Raw genomic sequence first — 26,716 nt, 5'->3', positions numbered from 1 at the left:
GATATTTTATAATCACCTAAGGCTACTGCCCCTCACCTTGCTGCCTAATCCCTGCTAGACGTTGGCCTGTATTCCATCAGCGACAAGGTTCTGGGGATTCTCCCCTCAACTTAACCTATTTTTAAAAGCTGTATATAGATCAATAAACTTGACATATTCAGAGACGCAAAAAAAAAAAAAAAAAGCACATCTTAATTTATAGAGCTTTCAACATAGAAATTAACATTTTTTTATTAATCGTATTATCAGAGTTAGACAATTTTAAGGCACCTGTCATGAACTATTAACAGATAGAGTTGTATTTTCTTTCCTATCTTTAATTCATCCGAAAAGAAATAAATAAATAAGACGAGATCCTTATGAACATTAATTACAAATAATAATAGAGCTGTATGCACTTCAGGCAAATAAAGCCTGGCTCAGAAAATGTATTTCAAACAGATATATTTCATTTATCTAACACTGTTCTAGAGATATGTGAGATCTTTGAATGTAAATGTAAAGATATATTTTATTTGGCTGCACTAGATTTAAAGGCTAGATCTATGTAAAGTAGAAAATGTGGATATCACCTATTATTTAGAAATACTACAGACTAGGAGAAATATGAATATTCCACAATAGTTTTCAAGTTGGAAAGTTTTTTTTTTTTTTTTTAAAGAATTGGTTTCTTGACATGTTTATTTTAAACATAATAAATTTGGATGTCTGGGAAACCTAACATGACTTGCAGCTGGAAAACAGAGTTCTATTTCCTTTAACCGTCTTATTTTCTTCTTCCCAATATTCCAAAGAATACTGTAATAGTTGTTTTCCACCAATAACAATTACTCTCACGTTGAATAAGAATATAAAATAAACTATATTATAATATAAAAACATAAGTATGCATCATGGATTTACTAAAAACAAACTAGGAGCCAAAGTGGCAAATTTCATTTTCTATTTAATTCCAAACTTTTTTTTTTTATCATCATGCCCATCATGTAAATGCCGATAATAAATGAACGAGTTCAGTATATCTAATGAATGTAACATATGAAAGGTTAGGACACTCTGGTTGTATTTTTATCAGTGTTACATCAGATTATTTACATAAAATTACAGAATGTGAAATCGGCATGACAACAGCCTGATTTACCATGTAATAGTATATAAAACTCATTCTTAAAAGCCTGCCAAAAATACTTGCTTTCAAGATATTTGTAGCAATTACTTTCATTTGGTTTTCTTTGCAAATTTTTCAGTATGAAAATAGAAGTCTATTTCGGCACCTAATATCTTGTTCCTGACGCTTTTCTCTCTGCTTTCCACTACACAAAATTGCACATTTATTCTTTTATTTCACTCTCTCTCTTTCCTTGCCCATCCCTTCCTTGAACACACACACACACACACACACACACACACACACAATGCAGCCTGATACCACTTAATAAGTATAGAGGTGTATGTGTTTTGGGGGTGTCAAACAGCTGTCACAAACTGTCACCTCCACAAGAGAAACCTTGGCACACAACAAATTAAACTACACTTCTTTTTTAGCTGTCATTATTCATAGCCAATAAGTTGAAATGCTCTCGGCATTTCATGTGCAAATAAAACCACGAGGAAGCGCAGCAGATCAGAATGGTGGGCCAACAGATAACACAGAGAAAACAACACGCTGTCTCTGTCCTTCTGAAGTGGCTCATCATCACCCCTGCCCCAGCGTGCACCAAATGAGATCTAGCCTGGGGCAATGTATTAAATATGCATATCAAAGCAAATGAAAAAATAAACCTGGAGATTCAAATTGGACACATTTGCATGCTGAAAGTGTCCACTCATACCACCTTTCAGGTAGTAGTGCTGCAGTATTTTCCCCTTTCTGGTGGGTGGTGGTGGTGGTGGTGAAGGGAGGGTACATTTGCAGGAGAGGCAGAAACATAAGCAAATTCACTTTGGAGGGAGATGCCTTGAAAATGAACATATAACCCATGCACCTCTGGTACAAAAAGATAAAAAAATGGTGAAAGCCCCACAAGGTCTTCTTTCCCCTCCTGCATCAAATTCAAGTCTGCAGCAAATCTCGTCATTTCCCCCTCGGTGTGCCTGGCGGAACAAATTCTTGCTTCCTTTCAAAACAAATAGCAGGGGGCTAAAGTAAAAATGTTATAGTTCAGATCTCCAGGAAATAAAAGGCTTTAAATTATGATGCCCAATGAGGTGGCAAGCCCTCATGGGTTCAAAATAAATCAGTTGTCATCTTTACTTGATTGGGGGCCTGAAAGAGGAGCAACAAATGTTACAGTTGACTCTTTTATCCAAAGATGATGATTGTTAAATTATTAAAGCGCTATCCTCTTAGGTGCCACTTCCTTTCTGAGTGTAATTTAAATATTACGATAGTTTCATAAATTGGCACTATCAGCCAATACCCTAAACAGCCTAGTTTATCTCATCTCTTCTATGTAAACATCTGCATGTTCTAGTTACACATATCCACTTGAAAAACAATTGCCAAGAAACTATTCTAGAAAACCAAGGAGTCAAGACCCCTAGAAATGTCACAAGAAACATTTCTGCCTGCAGATAACTGTGAACCTCTCATTCTATAAACCATGTAACTAGACGCCTTCCCATTCCTCCAACATTGCAGAATGTATTTGAATTGAGAAACAGGAAGTGATGAAAATAAACAAATAAATTACAACAACAACACATATTTCTAAGGTGGTGTCATGCCTTGTAGACAACAATCCTCATCATATAGCCACACAGCAGCAAGTAAACTTTTCATAGCTGCTTGCTGCACCCTTTTGATTTTAGTTATTAATACACTGAAATACAAAAGAGCCCCTCGAAGTTCCCCCCATCATGATGGAAAAAGCCAAGAATAAAAGATGGGCACAGGAGCTTTCAACGCCATAGTATTTATTCTGTCTCAGAACTAGACAACCAGGATTGAGGGTTTTTTGTGTTTGTTTTTTTTTTAACTTTTGTTCTTAGGCTGGCTTTCTATACAGTACAAAGGCTAATAATTAAAATATATGACTGTATATTTCAAAACTTTTTTGGGGGGGGTGGGGGGAGATAAAGAACCTCATAGAAGGCTTATTCTCAAGGCATCTCAATCCATTCCTGTTAACACCCAGGAATTGGGGGGGGGTGGGGATGCAAACTGCCTTCAAGCTTCGAAGCCTGTTTAACTCCACAAAGTGTTAAATTAATATTTCAGCCAGCAAATTATTAGACTATAGCCTATATCGCTTAGGTTGTAAGCTCAATTGAATATAATCTATAGACACCCTGTCCCCCACCCCCAGCTTGAGTTCCTATAAATAAACTGCTGTTCACACCCACTCTTTAACCTTGCCACTCTTGCCTTTCCTACCAGCTGCAATCTTTCTTCTCTTTGCTTCTTTTTCAAATTTTCAGTCTCACTACATATGCTTTTTTTCTTTCTTTCTTCCTTTCTTTTTTTTTTTTTTTTTTTTGCATCAGAGTCCCTAGATCAGTTCCAAAATAGGATTAAACACAGAGAATAGAAAGAAATCTCCCATCCTGGCCTGACATACACAGTCATTCCTTACTACTCTGTCTTCATTCACCAACTGTTTAAGTGTTAAAATTCAACCACTAACCTATGGTTACTCAATCGCAGTTCCCTTCAGCTTTGTGTATTACATTGTGAATAATTGTTTCATCAAAGTTACTGTCTTTTATTATGAAGATGCTTCAGGCGCTTGGCAATAAGTCCATATACTGACAATAAGTTTCTACAGAGCAAAAGCTCAGAGAATCATAATGTGTTCACTCCTTTTATTTCGAATGCAATGCAAGGTTGCCAATAATTCTCAGGATTGTCACTCTATGAGACCCTGGAAGTCAGCAGCCCCCCTCCCCAGTTCCTCTCACGGTTCAGTTCCGCACCTCCCCCCCACCCCCCCACCCCCAGCTAGCTGACTTGCCTCTCTGTCCCTGCTGCACTGATTACACAGAGTTGAGAAGGCAGAGAAGGCAGCAGGCACCATATCAAACAGACAATTTGCTAACACTCAAGCCACCAAATGCAGGAAACTTTACACATGAAGAGCACAAATCACTCTATCAACTCCCTGGTCTCTTTGGTTCGCCACATAAATAAGAAAGGGGGCCAGGAAAGGGCAAAACGAAGAGGAAAGGTAGGGCAGAGGTAGTGTGAAAGGGAGAAAAGACACCCCCCGCCCCCAACCAAGAGACCAGATCATTTAAAAAGAAAACTAAGTTTGAGCTCAGCTAATTGTTACAAGTTTTTTTTTGTTTGTTTGTTTGTTTGTTTTTTTTTTTTTTTTAATGCTTTAGCCAGTGGTCTCAAAAGAATGCCAAAGGGCTCTCAGACTTACATGGTCAGCGAGATTTGTAGAGGAGCCTGAAAGTTCTTCATGATCTGACTTGGAGCTGCCGTCTCTTTCATCGATGACAAGGTCGATGGGCATTTTCCCCTTCAAACAGCTAATGTACCGATGGCAGAAGTTGTCACACAGTTCGTGGACCTAAAAAGGAGGGTTCATGGTGGAGGGTTTAGCTTATATTGTTCTTGTTATTGTTTTGTTACATTTTTAAAGGGGGAAAAATCAGGTTGCAAGGTTACATGTGGAAAGGGCAACAGTGCAATGTCTTCCAAACTAACTCTAATTAATGGGTGTAATACTTGAAGGCAAGGAAACAATAGAGCAATTGTTGCAGCAGATATTATTCTCCAGAGACTTCCCTGAGCAACAAGTTACAATAAAGAGAGAAAAAAACTGGACTGGAAATAACTGGGTTCAGACTGGGAGTCCAAGGGGGAAAATCCCATTTGATGATAACATCAAAATGTTAAAACACTGGAACTGGGAATAGCATTGGCATTTGCGATTCAATAAGCCAAGAGTTTTGTATGTTTCCAGGGGAAAGTGATTGAGCTGCAGAGCAATGTAAAGACACCCCAGCGAGGATGATTCCCTCTACTTGCACCTAACACTTGGTCTGGTCTGAGGGTGAGCTAAGCTAATAGAGATGCAAGCAGGCTGAATGTCCAGTAACACAAATGGTTTGCTGCATTTCAAAATAATCCCGAATGCCTGGGGAAAAAGGCGGGAGGGGGAAGCAGGCAGGGCTGTTCTAATTCACCCTTCCTCTGAGACCCTCGGGAAGGAGCAATCCCAAGGACAGACATGGTAACAAAGTTGCTCAAAACCTCCAGGTGCTCAAAGACATCCCAAGTCACCTAAGAAAGGAGAGTGGCTAAATCAAAATGGGGAGTGTCATTTCCTGCTTACCTTTTCTAACTCCAAAAGATGAAACCTTAGTACTTGTATTGCTTGTATCATCTGAAAGAAAAGTTTAGAGTGTGGAGTTAAGGCTCTGTGACTCAGAAGTCCTGAGTGGGGGTGGGGTGGGGTGCTGAGGTTATTGAGCTGGGGAGGAGAAACAGGCAAGTGGCCAGGCAAAACCCACACGCTGAAAAACCGTCAGAAAAACCAAATGATTACTGATCATCTCTGCTTCACTGGCCACGGGGTAGGAATCAGACTCAACCTGAGCCGAAGCATCTAGTATCTCTGCCCCCTGTGTTCACTGAGCTATTTGTAAGGACTGCTTTCCAAGGCCAGGCCTTCTTTCTCCGCCAGAGTCTTTAACCGTCCCCTCTCTCGACCTCAGGCCAAATTAAAAAAAAAAAAAAAAAAAGAAAAAGAAAAAGAAAAAAATCCGCTTCTTCAGAGAAAGCTTTTTAGAACAGCACACCCTGCGAAATCCGTCCTTACTAAAGAAGGAAATACTCAAGATGAATGGTGGAGCGAGGCCTTTGAAAACGGATTTAAGTACTTTTAATATTGAAATTGTGCAAATTAGCAAAAGAATCGCACCTAAAAGTGGCCCGCGCCCGCTTGCCCCCTGCGTCCCTCCCCCATCTCCCCGCCCGCCCTCCGCCGCTGCGCCAGCGGTTACTTCCTTCGGGTGAGCTGCCGGGGGCTCGGCTGCCTACCCTGGCAAACAGAGGAAATCGCTCACTCCTCGCAGCCGAGATCTGGGACTCATCCATCCCCTGCTCGCAATCGGGGCGCTGTGTCCCCGCTTGCTGCTCCCCGGCCTCCGCTTTCCGGAGGTCCATCCCCACCTCTCACCTCCCATCTCCCTTGCGGGGGGCTCTAAGCTGTTCCCTTCCTCCCTGTCGCTCCCAAGCTGCAAAAGAGGGCTCTGCTCCAACTGCCCGGAGTTCCGGGGGGGAAAGTGGGTGCATCCAGGCAGGGGCGGGGGGCGGGCAGGCTGGGGAAAGGCAAGAAACGGCGAGCCTTACCAAGTTGTCCAGCTCTGGATTCGAGGAAAAAAGTGGCTTTTCAGCGCGAACCTGTAGGAAGCAGGGAAAGCCAAAGTGAACTACCACCCCAACCTAGAAGAAGAGCAACGCTGTCACGGTCTACACTGTGTGCGCGGGTATATGGCCGGGAAGAGTCGAGGGGCTTTGGTAAAAGGCAGGAAACAAACCAGTGCCCTAGATTGGTGGGTTCGCTTGAAAAAGTTCTGGGGCCTCCAACTCCTCGCCCTACTAAGGGGTGCCTGGAACTGCAATGCCGTAGCTGGGAACTCTGGGCCGAGCACCCCCTTCTGCAGCCGTCTAAGGGGCTGTGGCTCTCGGCCTCCCTCACCTTAGCGCCCGGCGCGCACCGCCCCACGAGGCGCCCAGCTTCCTACCCTCCCAGGCCCTATCCCCAATACTTGTTCAAGTAGCTGCAGGCGGGGGAAAAGGCCAAGCCCCAGATTAGGAGCAGGTCAACTTTAATTCGAGGGTCGAGCCCCTGTATTCCTGGCTGGGGGGGAAAACAAACACCCATATTTATCTCCGCTTCCAATTCGCCTCCAGGCTCAGGGATGGGGAGGAGGCGAAGAGCACAGGCTGGGCCAGAGGAACAGATCGGGTGTCCCTGCCTTTTCCTCCTCTTTCATGTACAGCTCCGAGGGAAGGGGAGGGGGGGGGTGAGGGTCTGCAGGAGGGTGAGTGGGTCAAGAAGGTTGGACCTGCTTGGCGAAGACCGCGATGTCCTCGTTGAAGGAGTCGGAGGAGCAGACGTCTCCGCCGGCCACTCCGGGTTCCCGGGGAGTGCAGGTCGCCAGCTCGCACTTCTCAAAGACCAGAGCTAACAGAGGAAACAACGGGTGCCTAACGGGCAGCGCCACGCAGAGACACACACACGGAGACGGGGTGCAGAGGGGAAGGAGCAAGAACTGTAATCAACAAGTTTGGAGGGTTCGGATTCCTTCTTTAATAAAACAGGCACGCACCACACTTTACAACCCTTCCTTAGCCAGCCGAGCCTGGGCCAGAAACAGAAAGGAAAAACGGCCTGGCCCTCCCCCCCCCCCCGCCCCCCCGAGCTCAGGAGCCCCTCAGATGGAGACGGAGAAGCCCCTGGCCACTTCAGCCCGCCAAGTAAGAAAAGCCTCCGTTGGAGGTAATGAAACATCCAAGCAGCTTAGGCGGTCTGGGGCTCGGGCTGATCCAGACCCAATCCTGGAGGCCGCCGAACCAACCCCCTCATCCCCAGCCCTGACCTCTCGAGAAAGGAACACTTTGTGAAAAAAAAAAAAAAAATTTTTTTTAAGAATTGCTTTAACTCTGCAAATTAATGGTTATTTCGAAGGAGGCCGAAGGCTTCACCTATATATACACCCGAAGTGTTATTTGCTACATCTAAATCGGAGAGAGTGCTCTTCCAACCTCTTCACCCTCTTGCCTTATAAACTTGTTTGCTCTACTTCTAGTAAAGCCCTTGTGTGTATGGGGGGGGGGGTGGACACACACACAAAATAATAGGAATGTGAGACGCGGAGGAGCTTCCTTCCAAAGACCACATTTCTCCAGCAGGCAAAAATAAATACATCGAGTGTTAAAACTTGGAAGTGTGCGTGCGCGTCTGCCCTTTGTGTTCCTCGGGGCGGTTTAGCTACCCTTCGGGATGCTTTCGGCCTCTGGCTTCAGGCTCAGTGGCCGTTGACCGAGCGTCCCCTCCCCTCGCAAACCGCCGCCTTCCCCACCTACTCTACAGCACCAGTGGTCCACTCTGGGACCGTGCACCTCCACGCCTCTCCGAGTTCTCTCCGAATGTAAAACACGTAATTCCCAGCCATCTCCCTCACTCCTCCTTAGAGCAGCTCTATGCAAGCACCAAGTCCCTTCCACCCGGGGGCACGTCAAGGTCTACCCCCTTTATTTGCAGAGAATTAAGAAGTGGGTGATTAGGACTTCCTGGCCGACAGAAGCAGCTCTGATCCCAGCTCAGGCTGCATTTAGTGACTCCCAGACTCCCGGTAGGAAACAGAGGAGGAAAAAAAAGAAAAAGAAAGAAAGAAAGAAAGAAAGAAAGAAAGAAAGAAAGAAAGAAAGAAAGAAAAAAAAAAACAACCCCAAACCCAAACCAAAAACCCAAACAAACAAACAAGCCAAAAACAAAACAAAACAAAACCCCAAAGTTGCTCCTTATCGGTAGGAAACTTTCTCCTCCGTCAAGGCCTCTGTTAGGGGGCCGGGAAGGACCAGTGCTGCGTCCTTTGGCCAGGAATCCCGTCCTTGGGGAGAAGGCCCTGGCAGAATTCTCAGGACTCAAGTCACTCGGGGCGGTGGGGACCGGAGTGACAGGGTCGTGCGGGTGGGGGAAGCCTTATGTTTCGGGGACTTACACTTAGGCGAAGAGGAGCAGGCCCCGGTCTCCGAGCTTTCTGCAGGCAAAGCGGTTCCCACCCCCCCTCCCCTGCAGAAATAGCTCCCCACTTGGTCGACCATCCCCTCAACTCCCACAGAGACGAACACACACTCGCGCTCACGAACAGTACACGCTGGGTCGGGGGGAGGGGGGTTGGTTTACCCATAGATCGCGTCCTTGTCCCGCTTCAAGGCGTCGTTGACAGCGGATCCCATGCTGGCCGGCATGACATTGGGGTGCGGGGCGTGCGCGCCGTAGTGCTGCGTGGCGTGGAGCGGCGGCCCGTGGTTCAGGTGGTGAACCGGGGGGATCGGCCGCGGCGCGTGAGGGTCTCCGTACATGGACGCGGGCACCCCTACTCCGTCCATCCCGCCGTAGTGGGGCAGCTCATCGTACTGTCGGGCCCGGCGAGGGGAGGGGGCGCGGGAGGCCGGGGACAGCCGGGCGGGCACGGAAAGAGAAGCCGGGAGAGAAGTGGGAAAGGAATGGGGAGGAGGAGGAGGGGGGGGGGGGTGGGAAGAGAAAGAGGAAGGGAAGGGACAGAGAGGGAGGGAGAAATAAAAACAAAGTCAGAAAGGAGAAAAGTACCGAGCACGAGTTGAACACACAGAAACCAAACCGGCCGAAACAACGAGTTGAAAGTTGCGGGGGGAGGGAGGGGGGGCCGGAGGGGTGTGTGTGTGTGTGTCTGGGGGGGGGAAATGTTCTTAAATCGTAAAATGAAAAAGTGTTTAGAGGAGGGAGAGGGGAGCAGCGAGCAGCGAGGCCGGGGGCGGAGGGGGCGCCGGGAGGTCCGGCCCGGGCCGGAGGCAGCAGAGCCGGGGCGAGCCGACCCAGGGGGACGCGGAGCTAGCGGAGGAGGAAGCCCCGGATCCCACCCCTAACCCCCCTCCGCCTCCTCCCGAGGATCCAATAAATCAAAAGGCGAAATGAAACAAAATAAAGAGAAGGAAAACGCTGGTAACCAGGAGGAGGACGCCGAGGGCGAGGGATGGCTGGGGCCGGAGCCTCCCCGGGGGCAGGGAGCGGAGGGGAGGGGGGGAATAACGTGAAAGTTACCAGAAACATTATTTAGCCGCCGATTCCCTGCGTCCTTGTCAATTTCAGAGACAAAACAAGCAGCCCCGGCTAGTCTAGGCTGCGGCAGCGCGGCGGCGGCGGCTCCTCCGCAGCCCGTGCCCGCCCCGAGCCGCGGGAGCAGCGGCGGCAGCGGCGCAGCAGCAGCGGCGGCGGCGGCAGGAGGACCGGGGGACTCGCGCTGCCGGGGTGAGAGCTGGAGCGAGGCGAAAGCGGGTAGCGACTGCACGCGCACACACCCGCCGCTCGCCCGCGCTCGCCGCCCGCCCGCCCGCCCGCCCGCACAGCGCTGGGACACGCGCGCCCGGACACGCACACACGCGCGCACACACACACTCGCACACACGCAGAGGCACGGGGGGGAAAAGCCGGTGAATAATTCTGCTGCTATGTTTTTAAGCACTGGCCGCCATCACCGAGCAGCGAGCAGCAGCAGCAGCAGCAGCAGCAGCAGCAGCAGCAGCGTTGCAGGGAGAGGAGGCACCGGGGCAGGCCCCTCTTAGCAGAGGATTTATATCTAGGTAAGTGTTGGAGATTTAAACCTACCCTTTGCGCCATCAGTCTGCGCTCCAATAAACTCCTGGATGTGTCGTATATTTAATATCCCAGTCCGGATAAGAAAGTGATCTAGGCTGAAGATTCCTTTTTTTTTTTTTTTTCCAGACCAAAAAGACTTCTCCCAATTCTCCAATATGTTATTTTTTAGGGGGAGAGAAAAAAGAACAAAAAAAAAAAAAAAAAAAAAAAAGCCCAGGCAAGACAACGAAGAGTTTTTGGTTTGGTTTGGTTTTGTTTTTTTTTCTTTCCTGTGATATTTCTTCTTTTTCTCTTTTTTCCTCTTCTTCCTCCTCCTCCTGATCTTCCTCCTCCTCCTCCACCTCCTCCTCCTCCTCCCCCCTCCCCTCCTCCTCCTCCTTTTCGGTCCTCCTTTCCCCCTCTTTCTCTTCTCTTCCCCTCAGTTGAAAAAAAAAAAAAAAGAAAAAGAAAAAAAAAAAAAGAAAGAAAAGAAAAAGAAGAAGAAAAAAAAAAATTGTCAAGCCCCCGAACTGAAGGTTACGAGCGGCCCGTCAGCAGCCCACATGTAACCGAACTGTCGTGTTTCATGGCTTTTTGCCACTCCAGCTGTCAATCAAAGCCCGGAATGTCAAGGTAGTGAATGAATGATGGTTGATGATGATGAAGAGGAGGAATCTTTCAGACCCGTTTTTTTCTCTTCCAGCAAAACTCCGCGAGGGGTTTCTGCTTCTTGAAATCCTTTCCTCCCCCCTCCCCCCCTCCTTTAGCTCGGCCCCCGCGGTATCTCTAATAGGATCCTCTCTCTTTTAAAGTATCGTTCAAAGAAAGCAGGGGGGGGGGGGAATCAAGAAAAAAAAAATGAATAGTTTGCAAAAACTGGACTTCCTCCCCCCGTTTCCTGGTAGGTATTTTGTCTCTCCCTCTCTCTCTTGCTCGCTCGCTCGCTCTCACTCGCGCTCGCTCTCTCGCGCTCCCTTTCTCTCTGGGAGATGAGTGGGTGTCAGTAGGTGCTGGCAGGTTGGCTGCTGCCTGGCTTATAGGAGAGCCTCGGTTTGGCGGCGCGGGTCGGCGGCGGGAGAACGAAATGACGGAACCCGGAAGTCGTGGTGGCCATCGCCCGTCGTGCGGCGGAGACACATCCCGGGAGCGGGGAGCGGGAGCGGGAGCGGGAGCGGGAGCGGGAGCGAGGAGGAGCGCGCCGCGCCGAGCCTCTGCTGTGCAGCGAGTGCGCTCGGACGGCCCCGGCCGGGGGCGGGGGAGGGGAGGCAGGAGCCCGGCGGGCCCGAGCAAATCAGCGAGCCTGCTCCTCCGCGGGGACGGCCGGGGAGGGGGGCGGCGGGCGGCGGGCGGCGGGCGGCGGGCGGCGGGGGGGCGGGGGGCGGGAGGAAGAGGAGCGCGCGCGCGCCAGTGTGTGCGCGCGCGCGCGAGCCAGGAAAGAGGGAGAGAATGAAGAGGCCAGGGAGAGCGCAGAGAGGAAAACTGCAGAAAACCACAGGGAAAGTACGGTACCGCCTCACTCCTTATATATATATATTTTTTTCCCCCCCAAACTTCCTTCTAGTGCATCTTCCCATCACGCCGGGCTCAAGCCTCCTGGGGTCGCGTCCGGGAGGTTCGGCGTGGCGCTCTTGCTTTTGTTCCTTTTAATTTCGCGGGCCCCCACTCCTCGGCCAGGCCCTCACGGCGTCCCTGCGGGCTTCCTGCAAACAGCCGGGGGCAGCAGGCTCCGCGCGCCCTATCACTCCGGAGCTAGAGGTGGTTTCTTTTTTCTTTTTCTTTTTCTTTTCTTTCTTTTTTTTATTTTTTTTTTTTTAGTGATACTTTCTTCCCCGTGCTGCACATCCAGCACCCTTGTTGTCAGCATTTATTTGTTGCCAGGACGAGAAGAGCTAAGCTTGCATCAGAGAGCGCTCTCTCCTAGCGGTGTGGACGAGGGCCACCCCGGAGACTCTCTGGGGGCCCGCGGTGGGATTGGGAGGGAGGAAGTGGGGAGGAGTCGTTGGGATGTTTGATGTTGTCTTGCAGTCGCCAGGAGGAGTGTGCGAGTGTGTGTGTGTGTGTGTGTGTGTGTGCGCGCGCGCGCCACTACTGTGCGCCTCCGAAGTGGAGCTCACTTAGAGCTGAGAAGCACGGGAGAGGGAGGGAGGGAGGGAGGGAGGGAGGGATAAGACGCCTTGCGACGAGGAGAACTGACCGGTATTCCCTGCCCAGCTTTGTTGCGGTCGCCCGGGGTGCAGGGCCCGGAGCGCCGTAACTCCAGCTAATGGTTGTGTTAATTGTACTGGGCGATTCGGCTGCTTGGGGAAGACTCCGAAGGAACTTTTCCAAAAAGGAAAAGGAGGAGAGTGAGGGAGGAGGAAGGTAAATATCCCACATGGGTTGTGAAGACGGTAGTTCTGGCCGGCGCCTCCCCCAGTCCCTGCTGGAGCTGCACCCAGCCGCACCCCGACGCCCAGGGTTTCCCGGTGGCCTTGCGTCAATCACTCGGAGCCTCGAGCTGGGGGCGGAGTCTCGGTCCCCGGGCGCGCGCGGCGCAGCTGCCCCCTCCGCCCCCCGGCTCCAGCCCGCCCCGCGGTCCGGCGCGGCGAGCTGCCGGCGCACCCTCTCCCCAGCTCCCGGCTCTGGCCGGGTGCACGGGCCCTGGCCCGGTGCACGGGCCCTGGCCCAGGGGATCGAAAACAGACTGTTCCTCAACAGCAGATCCCCTCTCCAACTTTGAATTCATTCTGCAGAGTAGAAAGTAGGGTATTCTCCGCGCGCTACTTTGACCCGACTCCCCGGGGGAGAGGAAGCACAGGGAAAATAAAGTTGTGTGTGTGTGTGTGTGTGTGTGTGTGTGTGTGTGTGAGAGAGAGAGAGAGAGAGAGAGAGACGGGGGCTCAGAGGAGCTTGGGGAGGGCTGGGTGGCTTTCCATCTCCTCTGCCTCACTGTGAGCGTTCAGGCAACACTCAACTGAGCTTAGATACCAGCCTGCTGAGACTCCAAGCTAAGTCGGAAAAATTTGGCCCCGTTTTCATAGGGCTGGGGAATGAGCTCCGGAGGTCAATAAAGCCCTCCAAAAATAATGAATGATTGAGCACCTGTGATGATGATAGTGATTACCAGAGCAATTAAACAGTTTGATTAAATGAGCCATCATAACGATGATGTCTGCGCGAAATCGGCCCTCACCCAGAAAGACAGTGCGGAGAGGCTGGCAGAGGCGAGGCTAGTGCGACGCCGGGGAGCCCCGTTGACCAGAATATAGGGACCGCCGGTCGCCTGGAGCTTCGGAGACGAGTGTCCAGACGAGATTTCCAGCACTTTTACGCTGGGCTTCAAGCCTGTATGAGCCACCGGGTATGAAACCTGCAGGTTGTGGGCAGGGTCCATACATACCCCTCCTCAATATTTTTTTTTCCCTAGAAGGACTCCAAGATTAAAAGCATCCTCCTTATTTGTTGCTGAGTTGTTCGTCGACATATAAGAAAAGGTGAGTAGTAAAGGAAAGAGGACACGAAAAAAGTTGGCTTGCAGAATTTTATTTCAAGCGGCAGTTACGTGAGTTCAGTTTGGCTGGGGGTTTCGGGAAGGATGAGAGAAAAATAACAATCTGGTCTCGCCTGCGGAGCGTTGTCTGCTAGAGATCTTGAAATTGCTGGAGCCGAGTTCCCCGTGCAGCGCCACTAGCTGAGAAGTTTATAGTGATTTTTAGTTTTTATTCTTCCAGTTGTTCGTATTTTCAATATTGTGTATGTATTGTCGTCAATGGGGTTATTGTTGTTTTAAATAGCCTGTATAGGGAGTGCCAATTACTTGTCCTTTAAAAAAAGAAACTCAGTTTCCTTAATAAATGCTGCTTTTGTAAAGATCAACTTCGAAGCAAACATCTACATTGCAGAGTTTAAACATTCAACGTTGCTACCTTCTGCTGCTTCTACCACCGTTTTTTTTTTCTTTCTCCCTAGTGATACTGTGAAGTGAGATAGCATCCCCCACAGCCTTTATCTAGAAAAACTTCACTAGCGTCTGAAAGAAATACAAACATTTCTTACGTGGCAGTGCATCCGAGTAAAAACAGTGCAGGGCGATTGATGATTTTTGTATTATTTTCAAACAGTTGTTAAACTCATAATGGGTTGATAATTCCTTAATAATCTTGGGTTTTACAAAAGAAAAAAAGCTTAAACTCGGTTTTCATGTGTTTTAATCATTCGGGCGATGCAGAAGTCATTTTAACCTGAACTCCTTCCTTCCTTACTTTCTAATATTCTGTAACTTCTTTTGCATTGTACTGGATACATTAAAGCAGACTACAGGGATGGTCTGGTTGATGTAGGAGGGAGAGAGAAATAGGACATTTTAACATAGAGTCAAAGGAAAAAAAAACAAAAACAAAAACAAAACCCCGCAATCATTTTTAACTCCAAAGACCTCAGGTAACAAGTGTGAGAGTGTTAAAAATGAAGCCCTAATGGAGGAAAATCTGCATCATTTAAAAATTCACCAGTTGCTTAAGGGGAGAACCCCAAATTTCATGCGACTAAAGAGATTTCACTTACCTAGTTGCATGTCATTTGTGAGACTATAAGTGTAAAATAGCATCGCAGTGCAGGAGATTACACACAAGATCAAGTTGGAGGTGATTCAGGGTGTCGGGTCTTGGCCAATCTGATGAATTAAAAAGCTATTACTTTTAATCACCAACTTGCTGATGTTTTATTAACAAAGCTGAACAACATTTACGAACTTCCTGATCTTCCCCTACCTCGTCCAATTTTGCCAGTCCCAACAGTAGCGATTCCAAAGCAGGGAGGTGCACACACTTTCTGATTTCTAGCCTGATTACTGATGCTCCAGTCTCAGCCTCTGCACCCCCATCCAGGCTGCGAGGCTCCTCTGTTCTTCCACATTTGGGGTGAAGGAAAAGTAGGTGGGGCAGGCCCAGGAGACGGGCACGAGATGGGGGTCGCAGGAGGCGGCACACACCTCCGTCAACAGTCAGCTCCTTTTGCCCAGGCTGGAAATGGTTTTAACAGGCGGTAAAATTTCATCTTGCGGTGTCAAATTGGGGTCATTTTGGGGTTAGAGTTCTCAGTGTCCGAGAGGAGCTGTCCAGCTGCGTGGGGACTCATTATCTGCAAAAGATCTGTTTCAGTAAAAACAATTCAAAGACAATCAGAAGGCTAAAGACCCTCTACAAATCGCATTTTACAAGTGCCCCAGAACAAATATGGATGCTGAAACCTATTTCTTCAGAATCCCAAATCTGCTACTTAGCTCTGGAGTGGGGGTGGGGCACTGCATAAAAAAGAGGTGAAAGGGAGGGGACCTGATCGGGTGGGGGTGAATAGGAGGGGGGGATGGGGCCTCTCAAATTTAAGAGTCTAGTCTGTTTTTAATCACTTCTTATTGAAGCATCCCTAAGACTTCTGAGAACTGCTTCTTTTCTATTTTTCCTTTTCTTTTTTGTTTCAACACGGAATGCTATTAGAGGTAACATTTAAAATTTACAAAGAATAAATGAATCCCACTACCGTTACTCAATTTAAAGGGCATTGGCTTTATAGGGCGTGCTTAATTTGAAATGAGCATTTATGAACCTAGACTCTGTTTTAGGTGAATTTGCCCACCTTCTTTAAGAAGCCTGTGTGCCTATTTCATCTCCCCCCGCCCCCCCGCCCGAAAGTTATAGGTCCTCAGCACAGATAACTTCAAATTCCTCAGAACTGTGAAGTGTTAATCTGTGTATTAAAATTGCCGGGTTTAAATCCTTTTTGTCTTCTTACAATAGTTAGAATAATTGACGGCTTGCTGGAGGAGCAAATAAATCCAACCTTAATCTTATTTGTAACTTTAGTTAATGTTTTGAACTGGAGTATTTTGGGTTAAGCAGATTTTTTTTTTTTTCTCTGTAAGGTTAATTTTTATTTGTGGAGGTTCTGTTTGCTGATTTCAAAGAAAGATATTGTCACTTTGATTCAAAAAAAATGTTTCAGGTAGAAGGAAAGTGCAATTTTAAATGAGAAGCTGGATGTGTGAGATACTAGAGTTTTTAGAATAAAACAAAATCAGTACTTTGAAGTATTATTTGAAATAACTTTTTCTTTCTTGCACTACTGACCTGAGCAAGTAAAGAGGATCAAAATGTTTTATCCTTCCTCACTCTTCTCTGGACTCCACCTCTGTCACTAGGTCTTCTCTTTCCATCTGTTTCACTGTTCTTTGAGTTGTGAATGCAACAGTGAATTTTTGTAGTCTAGGTCTTTTCTCCAAGCTTCCCAGAGTATTTATAAATTGTTATTCAAGGAGTTTGATTGCAGCCCTGCAGAAACAGCCTTGAGCCCGGCATCCCTGGGACAAAGGCAGAGGGACTCTCCTCTGCTCCAGACCTGCTGGCTGACAGTTGGAATTTTTGATATATATTTTATTTGGCGGTTCCAATAATGTGTTTGCTTCTCCCTCCCCAGCCCCTTGCAGCCATCTATTACTTTAAAAATATCTCTTCTCTATAAACCTCAGCTCATCCTTGTGAACTGTTCTTGACCTTCCCAGCCGCGTACCAGCAGCTCTGAGAGTTGAACTAGGAAGAATTACACGCGCGTTCTTACCTGTTCACTTTGCTCACTCTTTCTAGTTGGGATCAAGAGATAGGAGGGGACCTTGTTTGTTTGTTTGTTTGTTTGTTTGTTTGTTTGTTGATTGGTCCTTTCCTCACTTAGGTTTTCTCTCCTGTATCCCCCCCCCCCACTCGCCCCATTAATAACATTAAAGTACCCAGCAGGCAGTTTATTCTCTTAACTAAGATGCGGTAGGATCATCGTACTTTCTTTCCTTTTACTCTCTCTTATGTCTTATTTCTCCCAATTTTAGCTGCTTCACCATCTCGCAGAAGGAAAAGTATTTCAATAAATAGCCCTCTAGCGCTATCTGGCGGGGCTCCAAACGCGACGTGCGCTTGCTCTCGCAGATCTCTGGCTCCTTCCCGCGCTCCCGTCCTTCCTCCCGTGCTTCCTCTCTCCTTCTCTTTCTCTGGGTTCCTCAGTCTGCTATCTCGACCCCATCCCTCTTCCTTCCTCCTGCGGCTCCTCTTCCACCTCCCATCGCCACTTCCAGCGCAGATGGCTTTGGAAGCGACCGGGCCAGGGGCTGATACCCTCGGAGCGAGCTGATGCTCTGGCGAAGGAGCCCTCCTGAGGCTCCCACCTTCACCCAACTTGGGTCACTCGCCACCTGTGTCTTTGTTCGGCACCTTAATGTTGTTCGACACGTTGCTCCAGTCCCGGCGTCTCAGCTGGCGGTGGTTCGGAGGGGATTAAAACTGCATTTGTGAAGTTTGAAGGAAGGAAATCAGACGCTGGAATCCCGACTAGTGCAGACCGGCGAAGTTTCGGGTCAGGAGGCCGAGGCTCAGTGCGAGTTTAAGGAAGGGTCGCAGCTCCGCGGAGGTGGGAGCCGCAGCTGGCGCCTGGCCTTTGGGAGGCAGCTGGGCGCGTGCTCTCCACCCGCGCGCTCCCACGCGCTCCCCGCCTGCGGGGGCTGCCCCACAACGCGCAGCGAGCCTTCTGCGGATCCCGGGCCTGTCGAGGATTTCTTTCTCAAACCCAGCTAGCTTTGTCCTCCCCCCGCCCCCGCCACCCACCAGATCTGGAGAGGAGTGGGGAAGAAAAGTGGGAGTGAGAGAATGCACTGGAGAGGCCACCGGCCAGAGAGGAGAAGGCCAGCGCTTGGGAACTGCGGGATGCAGGACTCACCGACGGCCCCCTGCCCTCCCCGGAGAGCTCAGGCTTCTCTCTGATGGTGGCTTTTTTGTTGTTTGCTTTGAAACGGTGGCCTGTAAGCCCTCAGCGGGGGTGTGGAGAACGGTCCCCGGCAGTAGGGGAGGAAGGAAAGATTCAGCTCCAACTGGGTGCTTTAGATACTCTCTTAGAATTCTTATCTACCCCCCCCCCCCCACAGACACACACACCACACTCTGAGCCCTAGAGAAATCTCCAGTTCTCCCTTTGAGCTATTCTCTTCCATCTACTCCTTGAAACAGAGGATAGACTGTGAAGCCTGGGGGAGATTTAGAGTCACTCAACTTTCTAATGGCATTTTCTGAAATTTAGTTTTGACCTGGCAAAGTAGAAGTGAGAACAATATTCCAATACAGACCTGGTGGCCACTTGAAATGAGGGGACCTCATCCTGAAGTGTCTGTGATCACCGAAGACCCCTTCCTAAATCTGAAAGTCTGCCCCCCCCCCCTTAATCTCAAACCTGGAACAGAAAGGAGGGGGATGAAACAATCATAGGTCTTGTTGCTCAAGGATTGCCTCCCCCCAAGCTCCCCAACACCAAAGGAAGAAAGCACAGTATGGGTGTAATTAATTGAGGACTGTTATTAGGTCATCATTAGCCAAGGTGCTAATAATTGCAGCCCATTTTTACTCAAAATTGACCAGCCCCAGAGTGATAGATTGATTTGGAGTATAAAAATGATGTATCAAAACATCAATGTCGATTATTTGAAATATTGTAGTCGAATTTTTTTATTGCTTCATCGGTTAAATGTCTGAAAGTGCAGTGTTCAAACATATATTTATGTTGTCAATACTGTCAGAACTGTCAGTTTTACTATACTGGATTTGTACTACATTTCAAATTTACTCATTTACATAAAATGCCCACCCTAGGATTCCCCAACCCCCACCCCATCTCTCTCTTTCCTCCCATCTCTGGAAAATCTGTGTCAGTTTCTTCAAAGGACTCAGCAATCTTTGCCTAAGCTAAAGTGTGCACTGCCTCTTTTACTCAATTTTCCACATCGGATTACATGTCTTTTTCACCATTTCTAACTTTCAAAGGGAGCCTTCTTCCTTTCTTCCCAACTGTGCCTACTCTGGCCTTTTCTCCGAAATAGTATTGTAGTATTTGGAAAGCTTCGGGTTTAAATATCCACATCTCAGCTCCAGATAAACCAGTTAGGTCGAAAAATGGAAAAACCGGACTTCAGTGTATCTCCTTAGTGCACTTGTGTAAACCGGGCTGTTGCTTTGCGGGCAGGCGTTCTCCCACGTGTCAGAGTCCATCATCAAATTACCTGGAAGACTGAAATCTTCCAGGGAAAATGAATTTGAAAACATAAATACGTTTTCTTTCTTAGAAGCTGCGATAGGAGAAAAAGAAATAATACATATAAATGATCAGCACGTTTTACCTTTAAAAGCTTTTGAACTCAATCAAAAGACACAAGTTGGAAGGAGAATTGACAGTTTTAATTCTACCCATTTTCACCTGGCATGTCAGATCAGAGGCAATCATTTATTTTATGGGGTGGTGGTGGTGGTGGATGATGGGAAAGCCGGATAGAAAGTTGCAGTCCACTGAAGTCTCTAACCTAAAAATCACAGAGAAAGTAAGACACCCATTGAAAGGCAAACGTCCCATCGCTCCACACTCAGTCTAAACTAACTGAAATTTATAAATCCACATTTTGCCTAATTTTGTGCTTTTATTTTCTAGGATTCCCTCCAAGTCTGATAGGCAAGACAGGGCCACTTCTGGACGAGCTGTAAGGATGCATTTTCATTTCTATCACATTGAAGCACTTTTTATAAACTTTGTGTTGTATTTAAATAAATATACATGGACATCAAGAGAAGCCACTCATACAAAGATAGCCTGGCCTTGTGCCCTCAATCTCAGCCTTAGGGGGGAAAAAATCCAGAATCCACCTGAGAAGCTTTTCCATACTCCTCTTTCCCTCAAAACAAACAAACAAGAAGCGAAAGAAAGTTTGCTGTGTGCATCTGTGTCTTCATGTGCACGTTTATAAACATGCCCCAGTCCGTGTCTGCGTGTTGCCTCCCTCCTGCCACGCGCTCCAAGGCAGAGGCATCGAGGGATCGCCCCCGGAGAGCTGTGTTTACTTGGGCTTTTTTAATCTCTCCGCCACGTATGACAAGTGTTACTTCCAGAAATTCGTCAGCCTTCTACAGATACTTCCAGTTCTGCTGCAGTGGTTTGCAGAGGACAACTGCCACCGCTTTCCCACATCCCAAGGTGTGGCGGGGACTCCGGGCGAGCGAGCGGGGGCGGCGGGAAGGCTGAGCTGCCGTGGGGGAGGGAGGGGCGCGGGGCGCCCACGCAGCGGGGAGGGAGGGAGGGAGGGCTCACCTGGCCGGTACCTGCCGACAGCTCCCAATCTCCGGGGCGGAAAATTCGGGAAAGGTACTGTTGCCTTTTTTTTTTTTTCTTTTTCTTTTTCCAAATGCCTTTGGGGGAGAAGCGATACCCTTGTGTAACAATTAGCTCAGACAATAAAAATAATTGGAAAATCAGTTGGAATTTCTGAGTTTTTAATTACGTTTAATTTTGTGCTAAGCCGTAAAATTGCGGATGCCCCCTCAATTAAACACTCTCTTCTTGTAAAGCGTGTAACAATGATTCCTTAATCAGTCTGGATGTGAGTCACAAATGATGCTTTTTCCACATCAAAGGGACGTCCTTCGACGTTACCTTTTAGTCCCAAGTAAGAGGATTAATTCCTATAATTAGGAGGGACAAACACGTGCATAAGTACATCTCCCTCTCTCCAAACACGCACACGCACACTCTCGCTCTGTGTGAGACGTGGTCGGCCCGGGAGGGTCGGGGTTTTGACTGCGGGTCCTTGCCCGACAGGCCCCCTGGCCGGCGGCTGCGGCGGGCGGGCCGCGGAGCTCGCACCTCGGGGCCGCCCGCACGCGCCTACGCAGAAGCGCTCGCAGCCCCCGCAGCAGGTGCAGAGCCCGCGGGCTCCCCAGACCCGCGCCGACGCCCACACCCTCCTCGCGACCCCGGCCCCCGCCCCCCACCCGGGTGCTGCGGGAGTCGTGGTGCTGCGGGTCCGCGCCTCCTCCGTGGGGCCCGGGGTCCTGCCCTAACCGCGCGCCAGGTTGATGCTTGGGGCCGCGCGTAAAAACTGAGCGTGACCTTTTAAAACTCCTGTGCGAGTATCTCATTTACCTAATGACTTTATGTCACCTAAGAAGAAGGTCAATTTCCTCTTAACCTTTCGCCCGCTGCTGCAGTAAGCATCCTTCCCTAATCAATGCTGGCTGGAATAATCAATTCCCATTTTATGATCGCTGACAAACTCCATCTCGGGGCAGGGTGTGAGCGCTCGGGCCGGGACAGAGGCCTCTCTGGGTCCGCCCGGCTCCGCCCGGCGCCTCGAGGGAGGCTGCTGTGCCTCCGGCGGAGTCCGGAGCCCTCGGCCAGCTCCCCTCCCCCGGCCGCCCGCGTGACCCTGGGTTGTCCCTGACGCGAACCTGAGATTCACCAGACGCTGGGCCTCCCACCCACCCCTCCTCGGCCGGTTTTCCGAGTCTGCAGGCTGGGATTGCCTGGGTCCAAACGTGTGCGTGCGTGCGTGTGTTTCATCTACATTAAAAAAAAAAAAAATTATCTCCTGCAGCGCGCAGCGCATCTCTCAGCCCTTCGCTCCGTCTTAGCCTCCTAACTTTGCATAAACAAAGCAACAACAGAAGCTCCGAGTGGGTGGATCCGTGTGGAAATAAAGTCACCCAGCAGAATGCTCGCTCCTTCTTACCTCCTTTCCTTTCTTCCTTCTCTTATTTCTCCTCCCTTACCTCTTACCTTCTTCCTTCTCCACCTCCCCCGACACTCATTTATCCTGAAAGATAGGTTTATGAGATACCACTTTATGCCTATTTCTATCTCCCCAGCCTGGGGGAGTTACCGGGAGATCTGCTAAATCAAAGTTAATTTAAAAGGGAATTTAGGGTGAGTTCACAGTTCTTCATCTTTGGAAGGCCCACAGATGAGCCTGTTTCACCGCCCCTCCTCCCCCAACTCTCATAAGGTCAACTTTGACTTTTCCACACCCGGGGCTTGCTTGAAAAGAGGGATCTCTTAGCAGGACCCGCTGGATTCTCTTTTTCCTCATTCTGTCCTAACCCCATCTCCACTCACTATGAGTCCTGATGAAGCTGCTGCTGATTATCTAACAATCCAGTAACCTGCATACCCAGGGTTCGGGTGGCAGGAAAATCACTTTCCATGGAAAATATGTCCTATATCCGGGTTTGGGGGGAGATTTCTTATGACTACCCAGCTACTTAAAACTGGGTCCTGAACTGAACTTTTTCTCCTCAGAGTATTCTTTCAAGGCCACAGTGATGGCTTTTGAAAAGTAACTAAAATGCCACCTTTTTCTTCACTCACAGCACCTCATTACTTGTGGGCAGATGGTCTGCTAAAATTGGGAAGTTTGTCAAGTGAGCAAAATAAAAATGTAAATATTCTACTTTCAAAGGTGGAATAAAGGATAGATCACCTACTCTGGTGTTAAAAGAAAAATAGAGGGCTTCCCTGGTGGTGCAGTTTTTTAGCGCCGGGGGTGTGATTCTGGACACCTGGGATGGAGTCCCAGAGTCCCACGTCAGGCTCCCTGCATGGAGCCTGCTTCTCCCTCTGCCTGTGTCTCTGCCTCTCTCTCTCTCAATAAATACAATCTTTTTTTTTTTTTTTTTTTTTTAAGAAAAATAGAAAAAGAAAAAGACATTTGAGTTCAAGGTGAGGCCTATCCAGACTGAAACACTCAGTGGTCACCCACAGCAGCCTTCTCAATCCATGAATAGGAAGAGACAGCTGACCCATCTACCACTCCAGCCTGTGTGAAACTGAAGCTTCCATTCCTGCTTGGGCTTATGGTGACCTCTGAGAGGCACTGAGAACAGGCCAGGTACAGGACTTGACCTGGGATGAGGTCAAGCCCAGTTCCCAGTATTGTCACTTGCCTTCTTGCCTCATACCAGGAAGTGCATTTGCAATGCTAGTTGAATTAGATTCTGGGTTTAAATGGGTGTTGAGGACTGGTCTAGCCCTGAGTCACCCTTTATAACATCCTGGCTTCTAGAAGATTTGTTTCATATTCCCAACAACTGAGTTACTGACTTTCTGAGACAATAACCTGTTTGTAGGTCAGGAAATGCTTGTGCAGGAAGAGTTCCCCAGTACTAAGAGTCCTGAGTGGGACTTTTATCTCTATTTGACAAGGGAGCAGACAGATTGGGGATGGGCCCCTTGACCTCAGATAATTACTAGTCTTCCCTCTTAAGCAAATTTAATTCTCATGCAAGGAGTAACTAACAATCTGACTATTCACTGTACGAGAATTTCCTTTCCTTTTCTTATCTTAAGGGCCCTCACAGGGATACTGACTAATATGCTTAATGCTAGTTTTTGGTTTCACTTCATTTAAAAATCTTCCATTCTGCTCACTTTTTCCATGGTCTTCTGGAACACTTAGCATAATCTTGGGCCGTGTGTGTGTGTGTGTGTGTGTGTGTGTGTGTGTGTGTGTGTTTAAGATTTAATTTATTTATTTGAGAGAGAGAGAGCCAGCACAAGCAAAGGGAAGGGCAGAGGGAGAGGAAGAAGCAGGCTTCCCGCTGAGCAGGGAGCCCAACGTGGGTCTGGGATCATGACCTGAGCTGAAGGCAGACGTTTAAACCAACTGAGCCATCCAAGAGGCCTGATCTTGGGCTGTATTCTAATTCCAGCATGAGAAATAGGAAAATCCAACCATTCATTTATTTCCCTCTCCATTCCTCATACTATACGGTCCATTATTCTTTGGAAAAGGAGAATCTTTTAATTACGCTTATTTTCAACAGCATGTCAGAAGAAAGAAATTTTTTCATATATATAATAAAAAGTGCTATACTCTTTCTTTGACTGTCTAACAACTTTGTCCATACCAGTGTCTCATTTTTTTCTTTTTTTTTTAAGATTTCATTATATGTATTTGAGAGAGGGAAAGAGAGCCCAAATGAGGGGAGTGGCAGAGGTAGAGGGGAGAAGCAAGCTCCCCTCTGAGCAGGGAGCCCAACGCTGGCCAGGCTCCATCCCAGGACCCTGAGATCATGACCCGAGCTGAAGGCAGCCACTCAACTGAGTCACCCAGGTGCCCTCATCTGAGTTCTAAACCAAAGTTACAAGTCAGGGGACGCCTGGGTGGCTCAACGGTTGAGCGTCTGCCTTCGGCCCAGGGCGTGATCCTGGAGTCTAGGGATCAAGTCCCACATCGGGCTCCCTGCATGGAGCCTGCTTCTCCCTCTGGCCTGTGTCTCTGCCCCTCTCTCTCTGTGTCTCTCATGAATGAATAAATAAGGTCTTAAAAAAATCTAAAAATTACAAGTCAGAATATAAACAATAAGAATAGGAATAGGAAGACTACTAGCTTTTCAAAGGTGACTTGAAGTCTCTTCAAAGCTCAAACCCTAAATGGAAAGACATCTCGTTCCAGCATCCCTAAGGGAAATGGCTAAATTAGATCACTTCAGAGGCTGTTTCTAACCCTGAAGTTACAAAAAAGGGACTCCCAGGCTGAGGAGGTGTCAGGAGCCCAGGCTCTGGAGACTGACAGGGGTTGAATCCTGGTTCTTTTCCTTGTCAATTGTGTAACTTTAAGTAAGTCACTGACCTCTTTGACCCTTAGTAATCTCATGTATAAATCAGAATATCTATACTGAATACTACTGGCTATTTTCTGTTGGTCTCTCCACATCTACTCTTCATTCTCTCCATCCTCCTCTGTGGTCCTGGAGGCTGGTATGGACATTTTTAGAAGGCTACTTTGGCCCTTAATTCCTGTTGGGTTTGCCCAGAATGGTAGAGTGCGGTCTGAGTGTGGATTCCAGGGTGCCTGTGGGCTGGCTACAGCCCAGCCGTAGCCCCAGCAGCCCTTTCCACAGAGCTCTCTCTCTGGATTCAGGTAGTCACTTCCCTCTCCCTTGCCAGCCTTGAGCACTGCACCATCCCTTGTGGTTTCCTAACACCCTGCTCTCACCTTTTAATTAATTTATTTTTTTTATTTTTAAAGATTTTATTTATTTATCCATGAGAGACACAGAGAGATGCAGAGAGAGAGACAGAGACACAAGCAGAGGGAGAAGCAGGCTCCATGCAGAGAGCTGGACATGGGACTGGATCCTGGGTTTCCAGGATCACACCCTGGGCTGAAGGTGGCGCTAAACCGCTGAGCCACCCAGGCTGCCCTCACACCTTTTTAATGCAGTTCCTTAATGAAGCACTGCTCAAATTACTCAATTTGATATGTACCATCTGTTTCCTGCTGGACCCTGACTGATACACCTTATACACTTGTTTGGACTATTAAAATTAAATGAGATAATGTATATAAAGCACAAAGCATAGTTCCTTGTATATGGTAAAAGCTCAATAAAGACTTTTAGTATAATATATACTAAAAGTATATATATATGTATATATAAATATATAAATATATATATATATATATATATATATATATACAATTATCATTTGTTGCAACCCCCTCATTTTACATATGAGGAAATGGAGGCCCCAAAGCAGTTAAGGTACAAATTCAAAGTCTAATTAACTCAAGATAGCAACAACCCTGGGGCCGAGTCTCTGGACTGGCAGTTCTCAGTTCACTGCTTTTTCCACAGCAGCTTGTTGAGCAAAACAGACAAGGGAGGAGGGAGATCCTTTTGTCATAGATGTTGGGAAAAGGGCTAGATGAGTGAGAGGCAGAGGTGCAGGAGATAATAAGCATCTTTCCATGTAGCACTGGATTTGTCTCTGCTAAATTATTGCTGAAATAAAGCATGCTGTTGCGATTTGGAATCCAGTGATTTCACTAAGAATAGAATAGGTATGATACAGAAGGAGCAATGTGTGCTTGACAGGTTAAAAACAAATTTATGAACACATAATTGGAAGCTTTACCAGGAGGCATCATAATGTTCCTAAGACATCTAGGGTATACCAGAATTAATTTTCAAATAGAGGTTGACTTTTGGGTTAGCAGTACAGATTAAATAAGAACTTTATAATTCTGTAGAATATAGTACTGTGCTATAGATTCATGTAGACCAGAACAACTAATTCTAACCTACATGTTTTCTGTAATTCCATAATACAAATAGCATGATGGAAATCATTCAATCATTAATTCTTATTTTCATTCACTCGTTCAAACAAATATTCACTGAGCTTGTAACATTCTCCAGGAATTCTTATGGGTGCTAATATATAAAAATTAACTAAATATATTCCCTACTTCAACAGGTTCACAGAATGACAAAGTAGGTGTATCAACAGATTTTGTATGAATGGAAGTAGATATATGGCTATACTATGTGATCCTTGGAGAGGCTGTGTGGGTTAGGGAGCACTCTAACCCCAAGAAGCCCCAAGAAGAGGCTTTCCTGAGTCAGAACCAAGTCTTAGCAAAGAGAAGTCTGTCTCAACCCAGTTATATTTCAGCCTTCCAGATCCTTCCAAATTATTGATGATTATCAATTTATTAATATGTAGCTCTTACTAATGTAAATATTAGTAGTAAAACAAAAAAAAAAAACCCACACATGCATTAATGTATTACACTTTGCTGTGGTAGG

At 47.7% G+C, this 26,716-nt stretch overlaps 2 protein-coding genes and 1 long non-coding RNA gene across 26 annotated transcripts in view; 1 reads left to right on the top strand and 2 right to left on the bottom strand.

The window, feature by feature from the left end:
• The window catches only part of MEIS2 (Meis homeobox 2), a 206,533-nt gene extending 196,025 nt beyond the window's left edge, over positions 1 to 10,508 (bottom strand). For 2 of the 8 annotated variants that reach the window (XM_041746205.1, XM_041746207.1), the window contains exons 1-6: positions 9,765 to 9,894; positions 8,868 to 9,100; positions 7,024 to 7,165; positions 6,305 to 6,355; positions 5,286 to 5,336; positions 4,368 to 4,517 (exon numbers count right to left, since the gene is read on the bottom strand). In XM_041746205.1, the coding sequence (XP_041602139.1) occupies positions 4,368 to 4,517; positions 5,286 to 5,336; positions 6,305 to 6,355; positions 7,024 to 7,165; positions 8,868 to 9,100; positions 9,765 to 9,773 (636 nt within the window). In that variant the 5' untranslated portion in view covers positions 9,774 to 9,894. Of the gene's footprint in view, positions 1 to 4,367; positions 4,518 to 5,285; positions 5,337 to 6,304; positions 6,356 to 7,023; positions 7,166 to 8,867; positions 9,101 to 9,764; positions 9,929 to 10,328 lie in introns of those variants that run through there. The other 6 variants (XM_041746204.1, XM_041746206.1, XM_041746201.1 and 3 more) reach the window with 6 other exon arrangements.
• Positions 9,113 to 26,716, top strand: part of LOC121485611 (ice-structuring protein 4-like) — a 42,653-nt gene continuing 25,049 nt past the window's right edge. The window contains exons 1-6 of one of the 17 annotated variants that reach the window (XR_005986322.1): positions 9,113 to 9,665; positions 9,813 to 9,998; positions 10,183 to 10,303; positions 10,742 to 10,931; positions 13,708 to 13,771; positions 19,785 to 20,602. Coding sequence is in view for 9 of the 17 variants with exons in the window: in XM_041746210.1 (XP_041602144.1) it covers positions 9,635 to 9,665; positions 9,813 to 9,998; positions 10,183 to 10,303; positions 19,785 to 20,097 (651 nt within the window). In the remaining 8 variants the exon portion in view is untranslated. Of the gene's footprint in view, positions 9,666 to 9,812; positions 9,999 to 10,182; positions 10,304 to 10,445; positions 10,587 to 10,741; positions 10,964 to 11,244; positions 13,039 to 13,704; positions 13,772 to 19,784; positions 20,603 to 26,716 lie in introns of those variants that run through there. The other 16 variants (XR_005986321.1, XM_041746215.1, XM_041746214.1 and 13 more) reach the window with 16 other exon arrangements.
• LOC121485613 lies at positions 13,778 to 17,866 on the bottom strand. Its single transcript, XR_005986329.1, has 3 exons — positions 16,890 to 17,866; positions 15,047 to 16,677; positions 13,778 to 14,949 (listed from the first exon to the last, which is right to left on the bottom strand). It is a non-coding gene; the product is annotated as an uncharacterized LOC121485613 (long non-coding RNA).

This window comes from Vulpes lagopus, chromosome 2, assembly GCF_018345385.1.
Source record: "Vulpes lagopus strain Blue_001 chromosome 2, ASM1834538v1, whole genome shotgun sequence".
NCBI lineage: Eukaryota > Metazoa > Chordata > Mammalia > Carnivora > Canidae > Vulpes > Vulpes lagopus.
The sequence above is the reverse complement of the archived record's forward strand: the minus strand, read 5'-3'. Positions and strand labels throughout refer to the sequence as shown.